At 37.8% G+C, this 21,838-nt stretch overlaps 1 protein-coding gene across 3 annotated transcripts in view; it reads right to left on the reverse strand.

Moving 5' to 3' along the window:
* SEMA3A (semaphorin 3A) overlaps window positions 1–21,838 on the reverse strand; it is a 279,577-nt gene that overhangs the window by 91,728 nt on the left and 166,011 nt on the right. For all 3 annotated transcript variants that reach the window (XM_083860064.1, XM_083860066.1, XM_083860065.1), the window contains one exon: window positions 6,313–6,432. In XM_083860064.1, coding sequence (XP_083716190.1) covers window positions 6,313–6,432 — 120 coding nt within the window. The remainder of the gene's footprint in view (window positions 1–6,312; window positions 6,433–21,838) is intronic.

Here is a 21,838-nt window from a genome sequence, read left to right on the forward strand (position 1 = left end):
AATAAGATACTTAGGAAAAAAAATTCAAAATTTTTGGTTTTAGTGTCTGCAGCTGTGTAGACTTATCCAACAGTGAGGGGTAGGAAAGATGTCAGCCATTGCTGCCATGTGTGCTATTCAGTTGAGAGAAGTTTACTTCATAAATTAAACTATTCCGACAGCTAAATTATCACATAAAGCCTAATAGTCCTACTTAAAAGGATCTGCTCTAGAAAAAAAATGTTTATTGGAAATATATTTTGCTTGGGGATGACAGGATGAAGTTTTGAAAAATCTGAGTTTTCCTGGTTTAACTTCTCTTTTAGCAAAGCAAGTGCTCAAAATACAGCTAAGTCAAAGGAGACCTGCAGTGTATTCAAAGACAGGCCTTCATAAATAATAGCATTTAACCATGAACCTGGTTAATATTTGTTTACAAAGGGGTTTATGGAGTTTTTCAAAAAGTCTTTTAAATGGGAATCAAGTTTCTTCTTTATGGTGACCTTCTCCTTGTGTAACTTTATTACATGATAATGTAAGGTGACAAGAGGTGCCATTCAGGACACAGCCTCAGCCTGTAAGAAATGTGTACTGCATGATGGTGCTTAAAAACGTGTAGAGCTTCCAGCAACACATCCTGCTTTCCTTACTGAAATATTTGTCAGACCTTACCAGAACGACTGACTCACTTAGATTGTCATATGAGAAAGGACTGTCATGTTCTCAGCTGTTTCTCTCTACTAGTCTTGTAAACATTAAATTTAGTCATTGAAAAATTAACATACCACATCCCTTCCCAAACAATGCCATAATGAATTATGGCTTGGAAAAAGAACTAGATACTATATATAGCTACATATAATTGTATATAAAACTATATACTTAAAAAATGCTAGGAAGGTGATAGCTATGACAAGATTTATTCTTTTTTAACGAGTAGAGGTAAATTGAATTGTACATGTGTGAAAAGCCTGATTTTGTGTGAAGCATTTACAAACAGCGTAGCCTAAGGGACTGGAAATCAATGTCATGGGGAGCAGCACAAGTTGATGGTTTACAGTCTCATCGCCTCCAGAGGAACCCAGTCCCCTTGTTTTGTAATTTTTGGCCATTGATCCTGTGAGGTGCCAGGACAGATGTGTGCCTAGCACTGTTACCTGCCATCATCCACAGATAAGAACATGAGTACAGCAAAATGTTCTAGTATCTGGGATTCCCCTGTATAGCAGGAATCACTTTTCAGCTTTTTATGATACAAGGTGAAGTACATCAGTCTTTAAAGATCTAAAAGATGTTTTCTTTTTCTTCATGGTAAAACTACTCATGCAATGGAAAGAAGTGTTCTAAAAGGTACTTACACTGTGCCTAAGCTAGAGTTCTGGCTCTTCAGTTTTGTTTTCTTGTACTATAGTAACAGGATATCTGGAAGTTTGAAAGGTTAAGGCACTTGTGAACTAAAGAAGGCTATTGCAGTCTGTAAACTAGATCATCATTTAATGGCATTTCTCTGTAATTATAGTGATGCTTAGAAACAAGTATGTCACACGTAACAGTTCCATCACAAACGAGAATAATCCTTTAACAGTATCCTGTTCCTTCATATTTTCTCTATATAGGCAAATAAACACCATGTAAAGGTATATAGTTAATTAGATGGAAAGAAAACTAGCCTCAGGTAATTTTTAACTTGAAAAACCATTTGCTCTAATGTTTCACTTAAAAACCACAGCTCAGAATCTTGACTGACGTAAACTGACACAGGTCTGCTGTGTTCGATGAAGTCAGGCTAATTTATGCCACATCTACTACTACTGAAATCAATGTTTCAACCTGAATTTTTACATTAGATAAGCACGACATGCTTAGTACCAGCAGTAGCATTGATCTTTCAATTAATGTGTTTCTTCAAAGTCATTCTTTCAGGAAAAAATGCACTTCCATCACTATATATATATATAATATATACAGAGAGACAAAATGATAGATGCATAAATGGGTCACAACAGGATGTCCATTATTTAGGAAATGCACTCTGGATCTCTTCTAATATGAAGAAAAGAAGGGATAAAAAAGAGTGGAAAGTATATTTCAGCAAAATTTTATGAGTTGATCCAAAGATTTTTAAAATATACAGAGTCCGGAAAAAGCAAATATGTTACAGGTGGTAGCATTATATAACTTCATATGCAATAACTTAATGTTTTATGTACATCATAAATCTAAACTGAATTTAAACCTTCTTTATTGATTGAGAAATAACCTGCAAGTAAAGTGATCCCAGATCTTTTAAGTTCATGCAGTTAAAAATGAGTTTTAATCTGTTAGACAATGACAAGAAATTTGGAATTAGGAGACAATAAAAAAAGCTGGGTTAGTTCTTCAGACAGCACCTATTAATTTACCTCTGCTGAAGAAACCCTAATGTATTCCTGCTGAGGATCTGGCAAACAATTTTGTAAAGCTCTTGCAATGCCTGTCTGAGCACTAAAAAAAAAAAAAAAAAAAGGTACTATAGGGCATTCTGTACACCTCCACCTGTGTGTAAGGGTTAAGTAAATGGAAAATCCTGTTCTTACTAAAACAGGACTGTTCCCTGCTGGTTCACTCAAACTGCTCCAAAGGGAGCCCCGGGGAAAGGGAGCAGGGCTCCTTCCCCCTGCTCAGGCATGCACAGGCAGGTGCATTCTGCATCCTGTTGTGATTTTCTAGGGGGTTTAATGCACCTCTGTATCTCCCTGTAGTTAGATTTGTTCCTTTCAAGCACAGATCTGACTTGTTTAATTTTGCAACTGTTAAGTACAGCATTCCTACACATCCAGCCCCGTTTCCTCAGAAGTCAGTGGGTGCAAAACACAGCTTTACTAATCACTCTCTTGTTTTGTCTGGTAATTGGTTTCTTGTATTATACTGAGTTATGAGGACAGAATGTCACATATTGCCTAACTCCAGATCCCTGAAGTTTGTGTAGGTGTCTGTGTTAGTTCATCTCCCCTAAACTCATGCACATAAAATGGATGATATCAAGCTTTAAATTTGGCTGCCCTCAGGTATTTTCCGCATATCTACACACCACGTTCTCTCTAAATATGTTCTTTCCTGCTTCCTCATGGCTTACGTGCTTAAAGCCTATTGAAACATTAACTTTATTCTTCCCTCTAAATACTATGGTTATCCACTTACACATCTGGAATGGATTTAAGCAAAGATTAGTCTGCTTTACTCCTCAGACTGTGGTGTAATTCACAACATATTAGGTTGTATACGTTTGTGCACATCATTTTTAATCAGATGCACAGCATGCCATTCATATCCTTTTAGCTTTTTATTATTACTTCTGATACTGTACCTCACCAGACTCAATTAAACCTGCCTAGTTCCATCACCAGAAATTATTTTCTTCAGGTATGGAATGGGGCTGTGATACACTGCTTCATATCAAAGAGATACTCAACAGATATAACAATTCATATTCCCATTACTTTATGACTGTCACACAAAGTAAATTATTTCCTTTTTCCAGCCATAAAAATTGTACCATGTTCCAGCCTCCTGATCCTACTCCAATTGCTTCCAGAGTCTCCTCTATCACTTGCCACTCTTTTCTTTAAATTTCACTTCTCCACCCTCTCCAGTTTGGCACACACTGATTTCCTTTTCTTTGGATTCAGGCAGGTGGGTTACATTCAGAGCTCAGATAAACAAGCAGTCAGAGAGTAGGTACATTCCCAGACTATTTCCCTAATCAGTTCACATTTACCTTTGTAAGTGCTTGAAAAATAAATAAGCAGATGGTGAAATCAGTTGATTTTCCACAAGTGTTGTGGCAGAAAAGAAATCTTCAGGAAGTGTTTTAGATGGCAATTTTTAACTCATAATCAACTGCTTGTCTTTGCTTATATTTTTACCTTCTTTAATATGCTAGGGAGATATAAACTCTACATGATACAGAAGCAATGGCCCTTTGACACATCCAGTGCTGCTGTCTGACATGAGAACATAAACCATCTGGCTCCCACAGATGCAATGTGCAGGGGTGTAGGGGTTAAAATTGTATTCCCCTCACTCATGGTGTCTCTAATAGCTACTGTCAATCAAGCAGACTCCTCTTCCTCATCTCCCACAGAAGGAGCACATTTGAAATTCCTGGCTAGGTAGTATGGGAGAGGAAGAAGCAGGCTCTAGCTGAGAGAAAGGACAGATTATTTCTCATTACAGATCTAATAAATTAATGTATTCATCTGATTTTCATCCTTTCAAGGGACAAAACCCAGGCTACCTGCTAGATTTGTCAAAGCCCAAGAAGAGGTGGGTACACTGTCTCCTGCCTGCCCCACTTCCTCTCCACACGGCAAAATCTGACCTGAGAAGGCAGTAAACCCTCCTGCACAACTATTCAGAGGATACAGAAATTTGTGCCACTGGAAGGGCAGGTGAAAATGATTTCACTCATATCTTAAGTATGAAAAGGAAAATAAAAGCTAACAGTGTCTGAGGCAGTTCAGATAAACACACTCCTGATTTCCCTCATTTGCAAAGATGAAATCTAGGGTCACGAAAATGATTCAGGCCAAAGGAGACTTATAAACTTACTGTATAAAAAAAAAAAAAAAAACAACAACGAAACCTAACAATTTAGATTTTTTAGATTTTGTTTATAGGCAGGGACTGCTAAAAAGAAGCTAAAACAAGAGTCCTCTTTCACTCCAGGGCTAAACCTACCACTGACTCAAGACTTTAAAAACCCAGAATGTTAAACCAAGGTTAGATCTGGCCTCTCATCTCTGATCATCCTTTCTATAAATCCTTGATAAAGTGTGTGTTAGTTTTATGGTACAGCAATAAACCAGCCAAATGTAGAAGTAAATGACCTCATACGAGCTATCTCTGTGCAGATAGATTCCCTTGGCAGATAGCCAAGGATTGATTGACACACATCTTACGGAACTAGAGTTAATTAATATGTCTACCAATTCCCAAATGGCTCTCAGGAAGCAGAGAATCTGTTTAATGCAGTAAGCAATGACATACTGTGTGTGGTCAAGAGACAATCACTAATTGCCAAGAATGCATTGTAATAAAGCATTAAAGAATATGAACAAAACCCTTTCTGCTCTGCAGCTCCCTTATCCCTTCAAAACCTTGTTCTTAGAACATTTTAAAGACTTATGTTTCAAATATCAAAAGACATTTTCATAGGGAGAAATAGTTCCCAGACTATGAAGTCAACACTCAAAGGATCTGTTAATTTCTCTATGAGAAGAAACAGTCATCATTCATTCAACAATGATGTCTTTATTTTCAAGGAAATCTGCAAACCTGAATTACAAAAGCATAAGGTAACTTGAAAGAGCTGCGTTTTTTGAAGATCACAGAAGCTATGAGTAACACAATTATGGATTCACTAGTAAAACACGTGCATAAAGGCTGAGAGCACATCAGGAGTCTGACTGCTAAACTTAAACAGTCCAGTGAGCAACACTCAGGTAAGCCAGACAGAAAATGCAGTAAAGGTAACTAATTTATGTTACATACTCAACAGAAAAACAAGAGATTGGCTATTCTGGAGAGGAAAAGTATTGAAGGGCAGCACAGAGACATTCTAGTCAAATCTTCAGCCAGGAAAATCAGCCTAGTCCCATGGCTTCCTGTGAATGATTCTGCTTTTTACCAGGGAAGATTATGCTTATCTATTTAGTTATGATGGTCGCTGATGAAATGGTACAAGAGCTACAGCAAGTATTCTGCAATACTAAACAAAAAATCAGCAAGAGATTAAAGAAATGTGTGAAAAAAGAGTGATTTATTTTTCACAAAAAACTAAGGAAACAAAACCTAGGTGACATACGAAAAACTGTCAAGTGTGTTAGGACATATCTGAGAAGGGAGTTTTATGAAGGTGTGACACTATTTTAATTCTCAGCTGGGAGAAAGCTGAGGTGGTATCAGACTGTACTGACTGAGAGGAAACTAAAGACAGTGTTTGGCCCAGAATAAACATAGTGACTGAACTATCCCTCTTATCCCTCAAATTGGTATTTGTCCCAATTATTAAAAAATAGTGGTTTTTAACCTCATGAGCCAGGAAGAATGGGCTTACTTATATTTATTTAAGCCCCTAGAGAAAGAGATGCTGTGCAGGGGAGAAAAGTTAGAGATTCTGCTGTGATTTATCAATCAGCACGTCAGCACCTGATTCAGGAGCAGGTCCTACCAGATCTGTTTCCCAAGCCACAGAAACTAGTGAGAATGCATTTTGGCAGGAAGAGATTATGGCTAAACACCAATAAAGATTAAAAAGAGGAAAAAGAAAAATATTGGTTTAAGATAGTTTACCTCAGGATGGCTTCCAACTTCAATATAGGTGCAGACTGGATGAAAAGCCCCTGTTCCACAAGCATACAGGTGGGTTTGGTTGTAAGCCTTAAGCACCTTGATGAAATTAGCACATTCCCTCTGCAAAGAAAAGGAGGAAAAAAAATTATTCATAGAGTTAATTTGGTGATTCTGACTAATGGGAGCTCTTCTGTGCTAGAGATACATGGATGAATAAACAAATTTGTAAAGTATGATCATTTCTTGCTGTTCATAAGATTATTTACTGCTAAGCATTTAATAAATAGCCTGATTTAATTTCTCATTTAAATATCTTTGGTTGCTACTTAATAAAGCATCCAACCCCAAAGAAAAGATTACAGAAAAAAAATCCTAATTTTTGTTTCAGACATGCTTCATCTTTGTAATTTATGCTATTGCTGTGTTTGCAAGACAAAACCCATTTATAGAAATGTGTCAGAATGAAATAATGAAGAAAAATGGACCAACTGTTTGCTTGTATTCAATTAAGTAACAATTAGAAGAAAAATGGGCCAGATGGAAGGAGTTGATGAAAACCAAATCATTGATACAGTATTTTTAACAATATGCTGCCTCACCCCCACTGCCTGTGTCTATGGGCCAGTCTTACACATATGAATACATATGTTAAACTTCCATACAATCCTGACAGCCCCTAAAATACAATCTTTGAGAGACTTGGACTATACGTTCTCTTCCTAAGTAAATTATCCATCATGAGTTATTTTAATTCTCATCAATTAAAACTTAATAGCAACACTAACAGTCCCTAGTACAAACATTATCTGTTACCTGTTAACAAAACTGTCATTATTAATGCCTAATGTTATTAAAATGGATAGTCAAGATGGCAACTTTTTCCATTTGTTTAATATTTTTATTTCAATCAGGTCTAACATAAAAAAGGAAATGCCTGTGAGTTGGTCTACTAACACAATTGAAAAAAAAGGGTTTCAAACAGAAGGAGAATGAGAACAATGAAATTAAGTATTACCAGTAAAGTTTGTGTTTAAGATGAGGAGAATTTTTCTCTGCATATTTGTTGACTTTTTTGGTACAGTGCTCAACTCTACCTTTCCATATAGACCAAGGTCCATGGAAACACCACCTGAGCTACTGCACCCACAGAAATCTCCTTGACTGGCATCCTCCCTCTCTGTAACTTGCTTGCTAATTAAATCAGATACTCCCATACACAAAATAAAGGCTCTGCCAGGAAAATGCATGTGCAGTTTGAGGCATGCCTCAGGCCACTACAGGGAAAAGCAATGAATTTACACAGATGAAACACTGATTCCCTGCCTCACACAAAGGACTGTACTGGAATGACATTGCTCTTACAATTTTGTTGTATATTTGCATAACAGATAATGGCAATGCATTAAAAAGAGCACCCAGAGAAAAGCATCCAGAATCTTACTGCACTCCTTACTGCTGTTAACTTATCTTTTCAACAGAGATGGAAGAGAAAACATAGAGATAGTTGAGGTAATCCAACAGGAAATTGAAAGAAATAGAGATCGATGTTACTCTTAATTCTTTCCATTCTGACCCTTCTTAATAAAAACACACACAATTTCTGTTCCATTCTTATTCTTCCCACACACAAGTATAAGCACAAGTATACATTTATTATATTTATGTTTATCCACGAACTGCTTTCCATTGTCATATGATAGAGTACTAAGCAAATCCTGGGCATAATTCATACAAAAATATGTTTCTATATTTTTATTAATGCTGTTGTTCTTTGCTGCTTTAAGTAAAAGAAATATGGAAAACCCATCAAAGTGTATTAAAAACTTAATACCTACAAGAGTAAAATGGTCAAATACCCCAAATTCATGTAACATTAAAAAAAATTGAAATAGATCCTTTCTTAAATTCTGACATTCTGTGTTTCAGATGTAGAATCTGACTTTGACTCCATATAATTTAAAATTGAGCAATGATGTGTGTGCATTATTAAATAAATCAGAAGTTTTTCACTTCAGAGTTGTATCTGGCCTGACATAAACACAACGCTATTTCACTAGGACAGTGCTTTGCCTTGTCAGGTTCACTGCATCATGATTTTAAAAATGTCTTTATGGGCTACTGCTATTCTTTACTAAAGCTTTTAAAACTACCTACCTGAAGAACATGAAGTGTTAGAGGCTGGTGGCCACAGACAAAATGCTGTGAGTAGATGGGCTGGACCTACAGCCAGCATGAATAAGTTGTGCTGATTTCACAGGAATTATTCTGATTTACAGCAACACACCACCTGTGACTGTATATGCACTCAGAATCACATAAGCACAGAATATTCTGGGTTGGAAGGGACCCACAAGGATCATCAAGTCCAGCTCCTCAGTGAATGGCCCACATGGGGACTGAACACACAGCCTTGGTGTCATTAACACCGTTCTCCAACCCACTGAGGCCCTTCAGCTGCTTATCTGTGACATACAGCAAGAAGGTATTAGATAACTAATGCTTTAAAGGTGGGATGGAAAGACCCTGCTTAGATTAGGGGCAGGAGTCTTCTTTGATTTCTCTGGATGAAATTAAGGAAAGTTCTATCACCACCTTCACTGAATTATTTCAGATCAGCCTGCAGAAGAAGGTGGATTAACTCTATCATAGCCATGTTTGAACATCCAGTGTTCAGGACTGACAGTAGTGTAAATGAGTAAATATCAGTCAAGTGACTTCAAATTTACAATGTATTTCCAAAAGCAGATTTAGCTCATTCATCCCTCTTTTCAAGCTCTCCTAATTCCTTGTACAGGGTGTTTTTTACCTGAGATATCTGAGAAATACACAACCTAGTTAAACAATGGGGAAGGTAAATACCTACATCAATAAACCTTTGACTATGACGAATAAATTTGTATAACATTTAAAGTTCCTAGCCCAGTTCAGACTGCTCTTATAGCTCCCCTCTGTTTTATAGCTGCATAAAGGAACCATTAAGGTCTATTCAGTAAATTCTCATACACCTCTCTACCAGATTAGGTTTCTTTATATATTTTACATGGTAGTAAAAAATAAATAAAGAGGGGTATTAAACTACAATAAATGACATCAAAGTAAAGTTACAGTTCTGATTTAAGCCCTTGTCAACTCAGGAAGTTCAAAGTGAAATTTCTGCCCTGCTTGGGAGACGGTGCTATTCTCCCTGGAACAATAGCAACAGGCACACTGATTTCCATCTCAGACTCCTTCCTTTGTCTAATTGTGCTCAAGCACAGCTGCACAGGTACACCATTATATGTGGAAATGTCATATCTGGTCCTTTGATATTCTGAACTTAGCAAGAGCTCACTCTGGTGAATATTGGGTTTTCCTGGTTTATGTGACACTGGGACAATAAAGCTTCCCACATACCTGTAATAAACCAACTTTAACAGCTTTGAACGATTTGCAGAGACTCAATCTCAGCACGTGGGTATGACAAAGAAGATATCAGGGAAAGTGTGTGTGCACTGAATGCAATCTGGGTCTGGCGCTACATGAGACATGGGTGCCTGATTCCCATTCCTATCCTGTTTTCCCATTCCTGCCTTCCCAGGACAGCTGCTGTGGTGGCACTCAGGCAACACTGGCTGTGAAACCTGGCAGGCAGCTCTGCTGGTCCCCACTACGTCAACTAGACTACAAAGCAGCTCCCCAACCCCCTTGGCTGGAGGCCTGGAATGACTTGGGTGTCTCCAACTGGGCTTGTCCCACTTGGCATCAGTGTCTCCCCCTGCCAGACCCCCGGGCTAGAGCTGTATTGTTGGTGTGGAGGTCTGTGCCAGCAGGACAAGGCATTTCACTGCATGACGGCAGAGTGTAAGGCACTGGAAGGCAGACAAAGACAGCAAAAGGCATGTAGTACCTCAGAATATACAGCAGACAGGAGAAAGCATCCACCAGAGGAAGAGGAAGTAACCCAGAGGCAGAAACTGTAAGGAACAAATTCTCAGGGAAGTTCAACACTGTGCCTGCATGTGAGTTCAGCCGCCCAGTGCTTTTGTATCCATTTTTATTTTCCCCAAGAAACAGATGTTGTTCAAAGGGAATTTATTCTGGACCTATCCATACCCTTTGGATATTGTTCTTTGTCAAGTAAAACAGATGAAGAAAGAAAATTAGACTTTAAAAAATTATTTTCCATATAGAAATAAGTTTTTTTCAAACTCGAGAGCAGTGTGTTGTGGGAGTTTAAATATTTTTAGCCTAATAATGTGAATGAAAATGAATGCAAGGTTTGAATAATTCTCCATAGGCAGGAAAGTATTACTTGGATGGGTTATGAAAATAAATGTTAAAGAAGAGGAGCACTGGGATCATCAGAGTGAATCATTATAAATTCTTGCTCCTAATAATCTTGTTCATTATAGCGAGTAGCTTAATAGTAGGAAACTTTTCTTGTCTATATGAAGCTAAACACTGGTTTATGCCCTAAAGCTTGAGTTTATATATATATACATAGAGCAGAATGCATAAGTGCTTGCATATGGCATAGAATGATTGAAGTAGACATTCAAAGGGAAAATTAGGTACATCATGTGGGAGTTACTGCAGTCCTCAAAAATACCCATTCATTTATCTACCTATCCCTGGAGAGGATTAATCTTCATTTATATTTCAATAAATGCTCTAAGGTTTCCACAAGAGCTGTAGGTTCTGCCTTTGGCCTTGTACAGAAGTGCTTCTATCTTAAAATCCAAGAAACTAAATCCCTGCACCACATCTGAGACCTTCTACCACAGCCTGAAAGGTTTTCCTCTCTCTTTTCTGACACAGAGAATTTCTTAAGATAGCTACTTTTTTATGTATATGACTGCTGGATCTGTGTCTGCAAACACTTGTGATGGCATGATTGCCAACAACCTAAAAAGTATGGCCAAAGAAATGGTGATGTGCAGTAGCTGAAGCAGTACCACAAACCCTGGGCACAGTCCAGTTTGTTTCTCTGTTTGAATGAATGTGGACCATAACCTTCACCAAAGCCCAAGCAGCTCCTACAGGCCTTCCTGGGGTTAGTTTGGTGTAAAAGTGCAGCAGGGCATCCAGCTGAAGCCATTCTACCTTGCATCTGGGAGTAAAGGTATGTTTGGCCACCTGAGGGAACATGCCCCAGAAGTTCACCGGGCATTCCTGAGTGAGAAAAAGGATTGAACTTCAGGGACCATAAACGTGCTTACATTTCCTCTAGACTAGACTGAGGAGGTTCTGGGGTTCAGATCCTCAGTTCCATGCTGATGATTTATTGAAATGAAAATGGCTAAAAGAGTTTGCATCATACTACAGTAATGCAGCCACAGCACCAACTCAGCTACACATACTACTGTGCTAAAGTCCTACTCATAAAACAAGTGAAGAAATTATTAGACTCTCATATTCAGAGTGTGAATTAAAGTCAAAGAGGTCCAGTATGTCTGGGCAGGTATCTTAACTCAAAATTTTAATTCCAAATCCTATACCAGCTATAAGGGCAGAGGGCCTGTCTTGAAGAGGAGATGAAGTGTTAATTAGGTTTTCCAGAAAGGCACCCACTATATGAAGATCAATGTATCTGACTTACAAACCAAACACACAGATTTATTTTTTAAGAATTTTCTAATATTTATATATCAAGTTGATAGAAGGGCTTATGGAGAGAGAGATTAGCCTGAAAAAATAAATTACAAAGAAAATGTCTGCAACCAAAAGAATAAGAGCCAAATGCAGAAAGATTGAAAAACAAACAGTAAAGATATGTAACACTGATTAGGCTGTGTTATGCAGTCTTTTCCTGGACAGTTACAAAAATAAAGTCCATCCATCTGTCAAAACATCTGCTCCGTGTATGAAAATTAAAACAGAATTTAGGTGGGTTTTATGAGTTTCCAGTAATTATCTCTCCTCCAGAAGCCTGGAAGTTACGTCCTTCGATCTGGATTACTAATGCAGCAAAGAGTTTTTAATTATATCTTTTTAAGTTGAAGGGTAAGTCCCTGTGACTAACTAATATCTGGATTTTTCTCCTTATGTTAAGCAAGTGGTTTCATTTTTTTTTAAGCCAATAGTGATGTCCATACTGCTTCTCAGATACTGCAGCAAATGCAAATGGCCAGATTATGCATGGCAATAAGTAGAAGGCTAAATGATCCTTTACAGTATCATTAGCTTCAACAGTTTTCTGCTGATTTAATCCAGATAAGCATCTGACCCAGTAATACATTCTTCCTTTATATCAGTCTTCCCACATACCCAAGTGATTAAAATATCATAAGATTTTGTCTGAACTGGATGGACAAGAGGATTTAGAAATATCATCTAACAGCTGGACAAGCAAAATAAATACATGTTTTGTGTCTTAAATCAAAATGGATGGACAGCTTTCATATAAAGTCGCACACTTGAGGTTAATTATTATGTTTACTTTTTTTTCCTTCTTCTGTCCCATTAGTCAAATTTTCAAGTGATGAGGTCAGGGATATCCATGGAGAATAGGTAATCCCCGATATTACTGCTGTCATTCAAATTTCTCACACTGCTGAAAGATGTTCTGGACTTATCAGGGAGCTTTTTAACTTCTCTCTTTTGCTGGTGGGCTACTGCCGGCTGCCATCAGTTCAGTCAGTACTGGCAGATATCTTTTTCAGCATGGAGCAGCATTGTTTCAAGTAAAATATTTCTGAAGTGTTAGTGCAATAAATATATGTGTGATTGCCATGTACACAGATGATGGATTCTCAGCTAGACCCAGCAAAGGCTTCAACATGTCAGTAAGCATGGGCGAGGGAGCCTCCTCAGAGTGAGCTTTGCTTTCACAGCTCCTGCTGTTTGGGTGTAAGATTTTCTAAAATGCAGTAACATTATTTTAAAAATATAGCTGTGCCCCTCTTTTTATTACAGTAACATTTGGAAAAATACTGGTCCATGTGCACAGCTGGTTTAAACAGGTCCAAAATAAGCAGTGAACAAAGCGAATTATTCGGGTCCTGTTAAAATGAAATGGTCTTTTAAATTTTTATTTTATTGGAGTAAGCTGGTTGGCAACAGTGCTGCAAAGCTATTGTGTTAATGCTGGCAGGAACAGGAAAGTCCCCAAGCTCTGGGAGCTGTGTGCAGGCCCTAATGGGTGGGGAAATCCTGCCTGGCACCTGTACTCCACGAGATAACCTTCCAGCTGAACCTGTACAGGCAGGTGCATGATTTTAGAGTGGAGGAGGACAGTTGGCAAGAAAACACTTGCAAACTGTGATTTATGACTGGACTGTGTACCCCCCACAGCTGGGATCAATACCATCATTTGCATCCCCTTCATGTCATTATTGTTCCCTGCAATTAGCAAGGATCAATGTTTTATAGTCTTCCCCTCTGAAGAAGTTGCTCTGCAGTGCTGAGTGAAGCAAGTTAGCAGTTGAAGTATTGGGGTCTGTGCTATAGAAAGGGTCTCTGTTAACTTACTACTTGATAGTTACATCCCCCATTTTTCAAAGCCTTACAAGCAGTGTGCACTTCATCACACAAACACAAATCCAATACAAACCAAGATTACAACTAATTTTTCAAAGCTGACAGATCCCCAGATTCAGTGGCCCTTATGCAGGGCTGTGATCGACAGGACTTTATATGGTATTGTGATTTGGAGGATCTGACTCCTTTGGAGATGTCATAAATGACTACTCTTAGGCATGGTGACTACTGCCAGCATTGCACAGGAACCATTGATTAGTTTCATACCTCTTCTGACAAGATATGTCCTGAGAAACTACAGACTGATGAGGGTTGATAAGACATTTTTTGTTGCATAGTACAGATTACTGTGCTTCCAGTTATCTTTCCAATTAAGTTATGCCTGTTATCTGTCTGATTTTTTGATATGACAAGAGTTCTTGAGAATATTTAAAGTGTGTAATTTACTCAAGTTGCAGGATGTCTGCATGAATTTAAACCATTAAAGCATTAAGACAAGAAAAGAGAAGCAAAGAAAGCAGATGATTAAAAAAAGCCAGAAAAAAAAAAAAAAAAAAGGCATATATATCCTGATCCCTTCAAACTACAAAACTGCAAGCCATATTAGCAAACACTTGTACTGTCAGCACACTTGGACAGCAGATGGAAAGCTTCTCTGGTTCTGGCTTTCTGTTAGTGAGGGCAAAACACAAAATGTCTCCCTGCTTCTCTACCTACCCACCTGGAAATCTGGGTCACTGCTGGTATTTGGTCATTTGGCCCAGGGTTTACCACTGAGGCCAAGCATGGAGGTAGCTGAGCTGGGTGGGATATTCCCCAGGGCCCATCCTGAAAACAATCTTAATCCAGAAGCCATTAAAAGAAGTCATTAGAAGCCATGGTTTGTAGAGTCCTCCCTTGACATAACAGACCTCTAAACCTTTGTCATTAGCACTAACCATTTGACCTAGTGATCTTTGGAAGTAAAAATTCTACAACTTTTTCTGCATTCAGTATATTCAAACTACAAGACATGTTTCAAGCCCTGAAATTGTCATTTAGAAGATGCATATAATAAATTTTCCAGACCTGTGAACAGCTAGAGGGATGCCAAGAAAAGGCTTCAGCACAAAATACCTGATTTAATGACTACATCATATTTTTTTACATCTCTTTGATGCACAGTTAACAAGACAACCCAAAGTCTTCTGTGGATACACTCCAGCAAACAAGTGGATCTTTGGGTTTTGCAGGCACTGGACGACTGTTGTACATGAAACCTTTCCTGGAGGTCTAGCAAGCTTCCTTTGTTTTGAATTGTTATGTTTTTCAGCAGTATGCACTTCCTACAGTACAGAATAAATTTATTTAAGGAACAGAAGAGTATTTTAGAAATAACTCAAAATACTGGGAGGCTTTGATGTCAAGCAGAAGCCAGTTCTTTTCTGACCATAACTTTTAAAAATCTCTTTTGTTCCATAGACTAAACTTGCCCCACAATATGAGCACAGCTTTATTAGCAAAGAAATGAACACCAATATTGAGTTTCAGCTCAGGCAGTCTCACCAAGCCCAGCAGCAATTTAAGTTGCAACCACAGCCTAGATCTAAAGAGTCTCTCTCAACTATCTCTTCCATCTGGGTGGAGTAATCACCTGTCTCCCGGAGAAATCAGATTACACCCTGCCTTTCCGAATTGGATCAACACCTGCTAATTGGGTGGAGTAGCTCAGACAAACGGGTTGCCAAGCCTGTTACAGGCACGTAAGACACTGAGGCTCCAGATCACTCAGCCTGCCTTTTTTCAGCATAGTACAGACACATCCTCTAATGACTTCCACTCACAGCCACCTCAGATAAGTCCACTCCAAACTTGTGTGTTGAAAGTGAAGGTAAAACCATGAAGTGTTGAAATGAAGGAAACCACTGTGGCACCTCCAAGGGGCAGCTGGTTAGCAGTGTGTATGACTGTAAATAAATACACTGTGTAAGCTACTCTAGGAGGTTAACACGTGTCTTACTGTGGGGAGCTGGAAATTTCTTTGGGGATATTAAACTGCTGTGACACCACAGAGAGAGGCTGAACCAGAGAAATCTTAAGTGACAGAAGCTTAAAATTCCCAGTCAGTAAAAATATGGCACTCAAGTGAAATTGCTGAAATGCGAATTTGTTGAATGGTTTTGGTGGGCTTTTTGTTATCTTCCAGGGATTTTTTTCCCTGTCTACACATGTATTTATGATACAAGTTTTTGGAAAATGTTAATCTGAAAGACATTACCTACAGGAATAAGAGCTGAATCGATTATTTAAAACAACAGAGATTCCACCATTCAGTCAGAAGAAAAATAAACAAACAAAAAAAAGTATGAGGAAAAAATAGTAGATTATTTCCTAGGTTATTTAAGAACTTTCCTTTTAGTTCTCTGAGTTACTAGAAAATAAAAGGAGACAAAATTTTAACTTGTGTGGAGCAGGAAGAAATTTAGTAGACCTATTTTTGGTATATGTAAGCAAGAGAACTACAGAAAAAATTAGTTGTGGCCTAAATTAATAGTTAAATAGTGACCACGTCTTGAATATAGAAGAACTGTGATCTTTCAGAGCAGACCTATCCTTAATTATAAAATTACCTTTTATTGAAACAATAGATAATCACAAAGAAAATAGACACAATATGAAGCAAATGTAGGGATGGGGGCAGGGGGAAGTGACTGGCACCAAAGAAAAGGTTTTTCTTTAAACTTCATGAGCTTCAGATTTAAGCCCTGAAACAAAACAAGGACTAAACATATCTATCATTTCTACCAGCCATCCAATTAATGTGTTTTTCTGGAAAGAAATGTATGAAGAATAAATTTACTCTGTCCATCTTGGAGTGCAGTAAATCATAACATGGAATTACCCAACATTTTGAAATAGCAATAGCTGTAAACTCAGCCATAAATAATTCTCAGGCTTTGCCAAGGCCAAATGAGGGCTCATGAGGAACACATATTGATAGAAAATTAAACCCCATAATTCTGGGAAGGTTTTTTCCCTTTTTTTCTCCATTACTTCTCCTTTTATAATTCTAAATTTGTATTTCAAAAGCAACAAAGAAAACATTTCTGCAAGACTGCATTAAATCTGCTGAATATTAAATTTCCTTCAGAAGCAAATTTCTATAGTCACACCTATAACAGAAAAATGAGCCCAAAATTGGAAAATTAGCCTTCTCCTTGATCTATATCAATTTGTTCCCCATACTGAAAGACTTAAATGACTTCCCATCATACATAAATGGGTAAAATATGAAAATATGAACAACTGCCAACTTAATTCTTCCTCTTTATAAGGACACAAGTTATTACCTTACAGTAACTGATTTTCCTTGGTCAGTTCACAGAAAGAAATATATGCAAATGCCTAAATGAGCACAAGCTGTAGGATCAATATCTGAAATACACCACAAATAAGGCATTATGCTGGTGTGTCGTGGGGGTCCATCCAAGAACTGGAGCTGGCACAACCAGAAGTTCCTGGGGGGGCAGCTCTGTTTGAGAGCTCCACAGGACTCTGAACAGTTCCAGCGTCCTTAATTCCTTTTTTACTAAGTCCAGTTCACCTCTGAGTAGTTGTAAGTTTTGAGTTGGTTTTTTTTTTTTTTTCCCCCCATCTTTCTCTTTTGTTTGTATTCTATACACAGCAGTTTTCTGAAGCAGCAGTATAACAGCTGCACACTGCTTACCAAAGTCTCATTCCCTCATCTCCCAAATGATAAGGAATCCTTTGGTAGGAAATTGTGTCCATATTAAAGAACACGGACAAGAAGAAGGGGTGAGCAACCCTTAAGCTAAAAAAAACCAGCATACTAACTGAGACAGTTGATAGAATAAGGAATACACTCTGGCACTATGTATCTTGCATGTCACAAAAAAACACTTTTCTTCATGTAGTAGGTCATACTGAGAGTAAATTCTGTTCCCAAACTCATTTCAGACCTGTTGGTTTGGATTTTTACTCATTTTCCCCTTCTTCCCAGAAGACATTCCCTTTTTTCCCAGGCTGGATGGGCATCCTGGGTCTTTAGGCTTTGCTAAAGAATTTTACTGATGTGCTGGAGACAGGAAGCCAGAAAGGAAAAAGGGATGGCAATGAAGGTTGATGGTAGAAAAGCTGGAAATTTGACTGTAGATGCCCTCCAAAGGAAGAACCTTGATAGAAAGGAATGAACATGTCTTTGGCACGCCCAAAGGGCCAGAAGTAATTTAACTGGAAAAACTGTGCCTGTCAGATGAATTTAGAAACATACTTTCTAGATCCAGCCAGCATTGTATATTTAATTTTCAGATTCTTTCTTCAGATCTTTGTTTACAATAACAGATGAAAAGAATTACTTTTACTTTCTGCCTCTATGTTCTTCTATTTTTCCTAAGGCAACAGCAGTAACAAAATGAGTTAAAGGGACTCATGTTCAATTATTGCCAACTATGTTTTTTCCAAAGTATCACCAGATATGGCTGAGGGAGACTTGTTGAGTCACTTTTTAGTTCTGGGTTCTTCTGTTTTTTCTTTTTCTCCAAATAAAATCATTGCACACTGACGGATCCACAAGCCTACAGATCAGTCCTCTGCCTCCTATTTCAATCCTCCCCTCTATTTTAGGGAGGGGATGTAAAACTTTAAAGAAAGCATAAACTAAGATGGCATATGAGCATTTTGGGTTTACTGTAACAAATGAGACAGTGAATTAAATTACAGCCATGTGATTCTACTTGCATGAACAATAAATTGAATAATTAAGTGCTAGCCACACTTGAATGCAAAGAAGCAGGCACAAAATATGGCTATGTCATAAAATATGTGTAAAGAGCCTTGCTGCTTTGTCACTGGAAATAGGTTTCTCATCTAAAGTGATTCCAAATTGCTGTCAAGAGAACTATTAAGTATTAAAAAGTTAAACACAGTTGGAATCAGGTGAGAGATAATAACTAGGTAAAATTTAATTGCAATTAAATAGCCCAGGTAGATGCCTATCTCCTATAAATTATAATACAGTCAGTGCTTACCCACAAGCAAATGTGCTGGTACACTTCAGGTGTGTACACAGAAGTGTAACTCTTTCTGGACCTGTGTGGGGTAACTCCATGTTCATGTGACAGAGCAGATATAGAAACTTGCTGGTACCAAAAGTACTTGATGCTCTTTGTATCTGTTTGTACATCAATGTGTATTTCTCACCAGAAACATCCAGGGAGAAGCTGATACCTTAAAGTGTGCAAAGTGTGTGTCTGTCATTGTGCAGCTTGTCCTATGTGACTTTGTAAAAGGACCTACTGAAATTTTATACATATATACATGTCAAGGGCAGAAAGGACTGTTTCAACTATTTAATTTGACCTGGAATCTTTAAAAGTGGCTGAATAAATTGGATAGTCAAATCACACTTGAAAATAACATTCTAAGGTGCCTTTCAGAAGCACATTTTTCAAGCTTTCAGGTCATAGAAACCTACTGTGCCCTTTAATAGGAATTTATCTGATTAATTGTGTAATTTGTGAACTGCTACAGTGCAAATCTAATGCAGAAATGCATTGACTAAAAGCCAAAATGGCCAAAATTTTCAAAGCAATGGCAAATTAACAGTTTAAGGACTAAATAAGGTTTCCAGGCAGGAACATATCCTTGCCCTATGCCTACTTGCAAAACTAACTACTGTTTCTGGTAACTTTTGTAAACCACCAAGCTTTGCTTTGCCGGTTTATGATATCAGGAATGTCAGAATGGAATTGTAGCCACTTTTTTTTTTTTTTTTTCTGTCAGTTACCTGTTATTTTTCTGACATTTAATGCAGAGGTTGCCATGTGTATTTGTAGGGGCCCAGGTGACTTGTATTTTTAAATGAAATATTGAGGCTCACCAGTGAGGAATATGACTAGCAGCATGAATGTTCTGTAAGTTTAGTATAAAAGCTGAGAATTATTCTGTAGAGACTTGGTCTTCTTTGATCATTACCAAGGTCTGGCCAGGAATCATGAGAAATATTCAGAGGACTAACAGAAACCAGAATAGATCAAATAAGACACTGAAGTCCAGAATAGCAAGAAATCCTCACAGAATTGCTCATTTAGTTGAATTACGTAAGCAAATATCCCATTTATTATTTATAGCCTTTAATTTTTCATGAACAAGGTTACTTTGGTGCTTGTGATACTCTATACTGAGGAAATGGAAATATATTGTAATAGTAAGTACTTACATGGGTCCGTAATTATGATTTTATTGGAAAAAAATCTGTATTTTGAGGAAAAGCATAGCAGTTAACCTTTTTAAGAGAAGTCCTGCTCTAAGCAGATATTGCATAGATGGGGGGGGAGGCTTTCAGCAACTCTTCTCAGCTTGCTCATATGGAAAAAAATCCAAAGGACACTTTAAAAGTTTTATCTACCTAAACAGTGAGTAAAGCTTAAGTAATTAACATATACTAAGCCCTTTAAGAACAGAAATTAAAATGACTGTTTAAGTAACAAAGGGGTAGCAGGAGAGCAGGAATAGGCCCCACTGGCTGCTCTCCTCAAATCCCACATGGACCATCCCGAGCCACGAACCTGCTGTGCTGAGACAGGCATGACTGACAGCACCAGGATGAGGAATCCCTCTGAAGGAGTGAAAACAACGCTGAATTACCTCTTATAATTATGAGAGGAAATCTCAGAGGTCATAGCTGAGGTTAGCAGTGGGGCAGGGCTGGGGCTGTGCTTGTGCTGCAGCTGCTGCAGTGCACCTGGCCCATTAGTGGAGACTTGCATTTTCAGCACCGACTCACCCTGGAGATCAATAATTAAAAAGAGGGTTTTTTAAAAAAAAAAGACCTCAACGCAGAAGTATAGACTGTCATGTAGAAAGTTTTGAACCAGCACAAGTGAGGAGTGTATAATATCTTAGCAGTGGTACATGCTGAAAGCAGCATTATATCAAGCCTGGTTTATGTCACTTTATTTGTCCTCTTTTTCTCCTGTTCCTTCTAATGAGAGTCTGTTGAGTTATTTTTATAGCCTTTACATTTCACACTCCCAAGGTACTGACAATGGCTTTAAGGAATAAATAAGGGAGGAATAATAAGGTTTTTTTAATTATCTGTAGTTACAGTTAAAGCAGTTCCATTAAATATGTTGCTTGTAATGCACTGTTTTATGACAAGGTAGCTGTAAATATTTAAAGACAATGTTCTGATCATATTAAGATATGTATTCCCTCTTCCTAGTCCCCTAGGTTTTTTATTTTATTTCTTACCTACTCCTGTAGAGAACCCTAAAATTACAAAAACAAACAAACAAACAAAAAAAAAACCACAAACAAACCAATAAAAAACAAACGGCCTTACAGGATCCTACTGCCAGGGCCACACACTGCACTGCACAGTGGTGTTGGCTTCACCCACTCATGATCAGTAGGTGTAGCTGTCCTAGTATTACAGGAAGCAAAGGAATCAAGGTGAATAAAAGTTACAGTATAAGCAGTCCTCTCAAGCTCACCACACTCAGATGGGGACCTGAACCTCCCCGTTTACTCCAGAATGTGTGCCTCTAAAATTTTAAACAACTAAGCTAAATTAGAATCAGCTTAGTGAAATGTATAAAGCATACTCTTTCTTACTATGGTGAATTTCTAAAAATAATTATTAAAAAAATTAGAATATACTTTCATGCTAGGTACAGAATCTCTTCTAAGTTTTCTAGGTTTTTACTCCAGTCATAAAAAAAATCTACTTAATGAAGTATTATATCATAATACTTCACATGAGATGAAGCAGGAAGGTTAAGTAATTTGCTCATATAATTAACATTAGCCCCTCTTTTTAACCTTGAATACTAGATATTCTAGGCTTCACCTTGCCAAGTACTCCTGAAAATTATTTGTGGACATGAGCATGGATTACTTTAAGTGCATTACTTTTGTGTAATGAGATATCCTAGGTATCTGGCATTTCAGCTGTCCCCTCACATATTTAGCTTAGCCCATATTTCTTACTTTTTACCCAATCTACCTCTACTGTTCCCAGATGGCATTTTTTGAAGACAACTGTCCTCTACGGCCTAGGTAAAGACTG

This window comes from Zosterops lateralis (assembly GCF_965231275.1).
Source record: "Zosterops lateralis genome assembly, chromosome: 4".
Classification (NCBI taxonomy): domain Eukaryota; kingdom Metazoa; phylum Chordata; class Aves; order Passeriformes; family Zosteropidae; genus Zosterops; species Zosterops lateralis.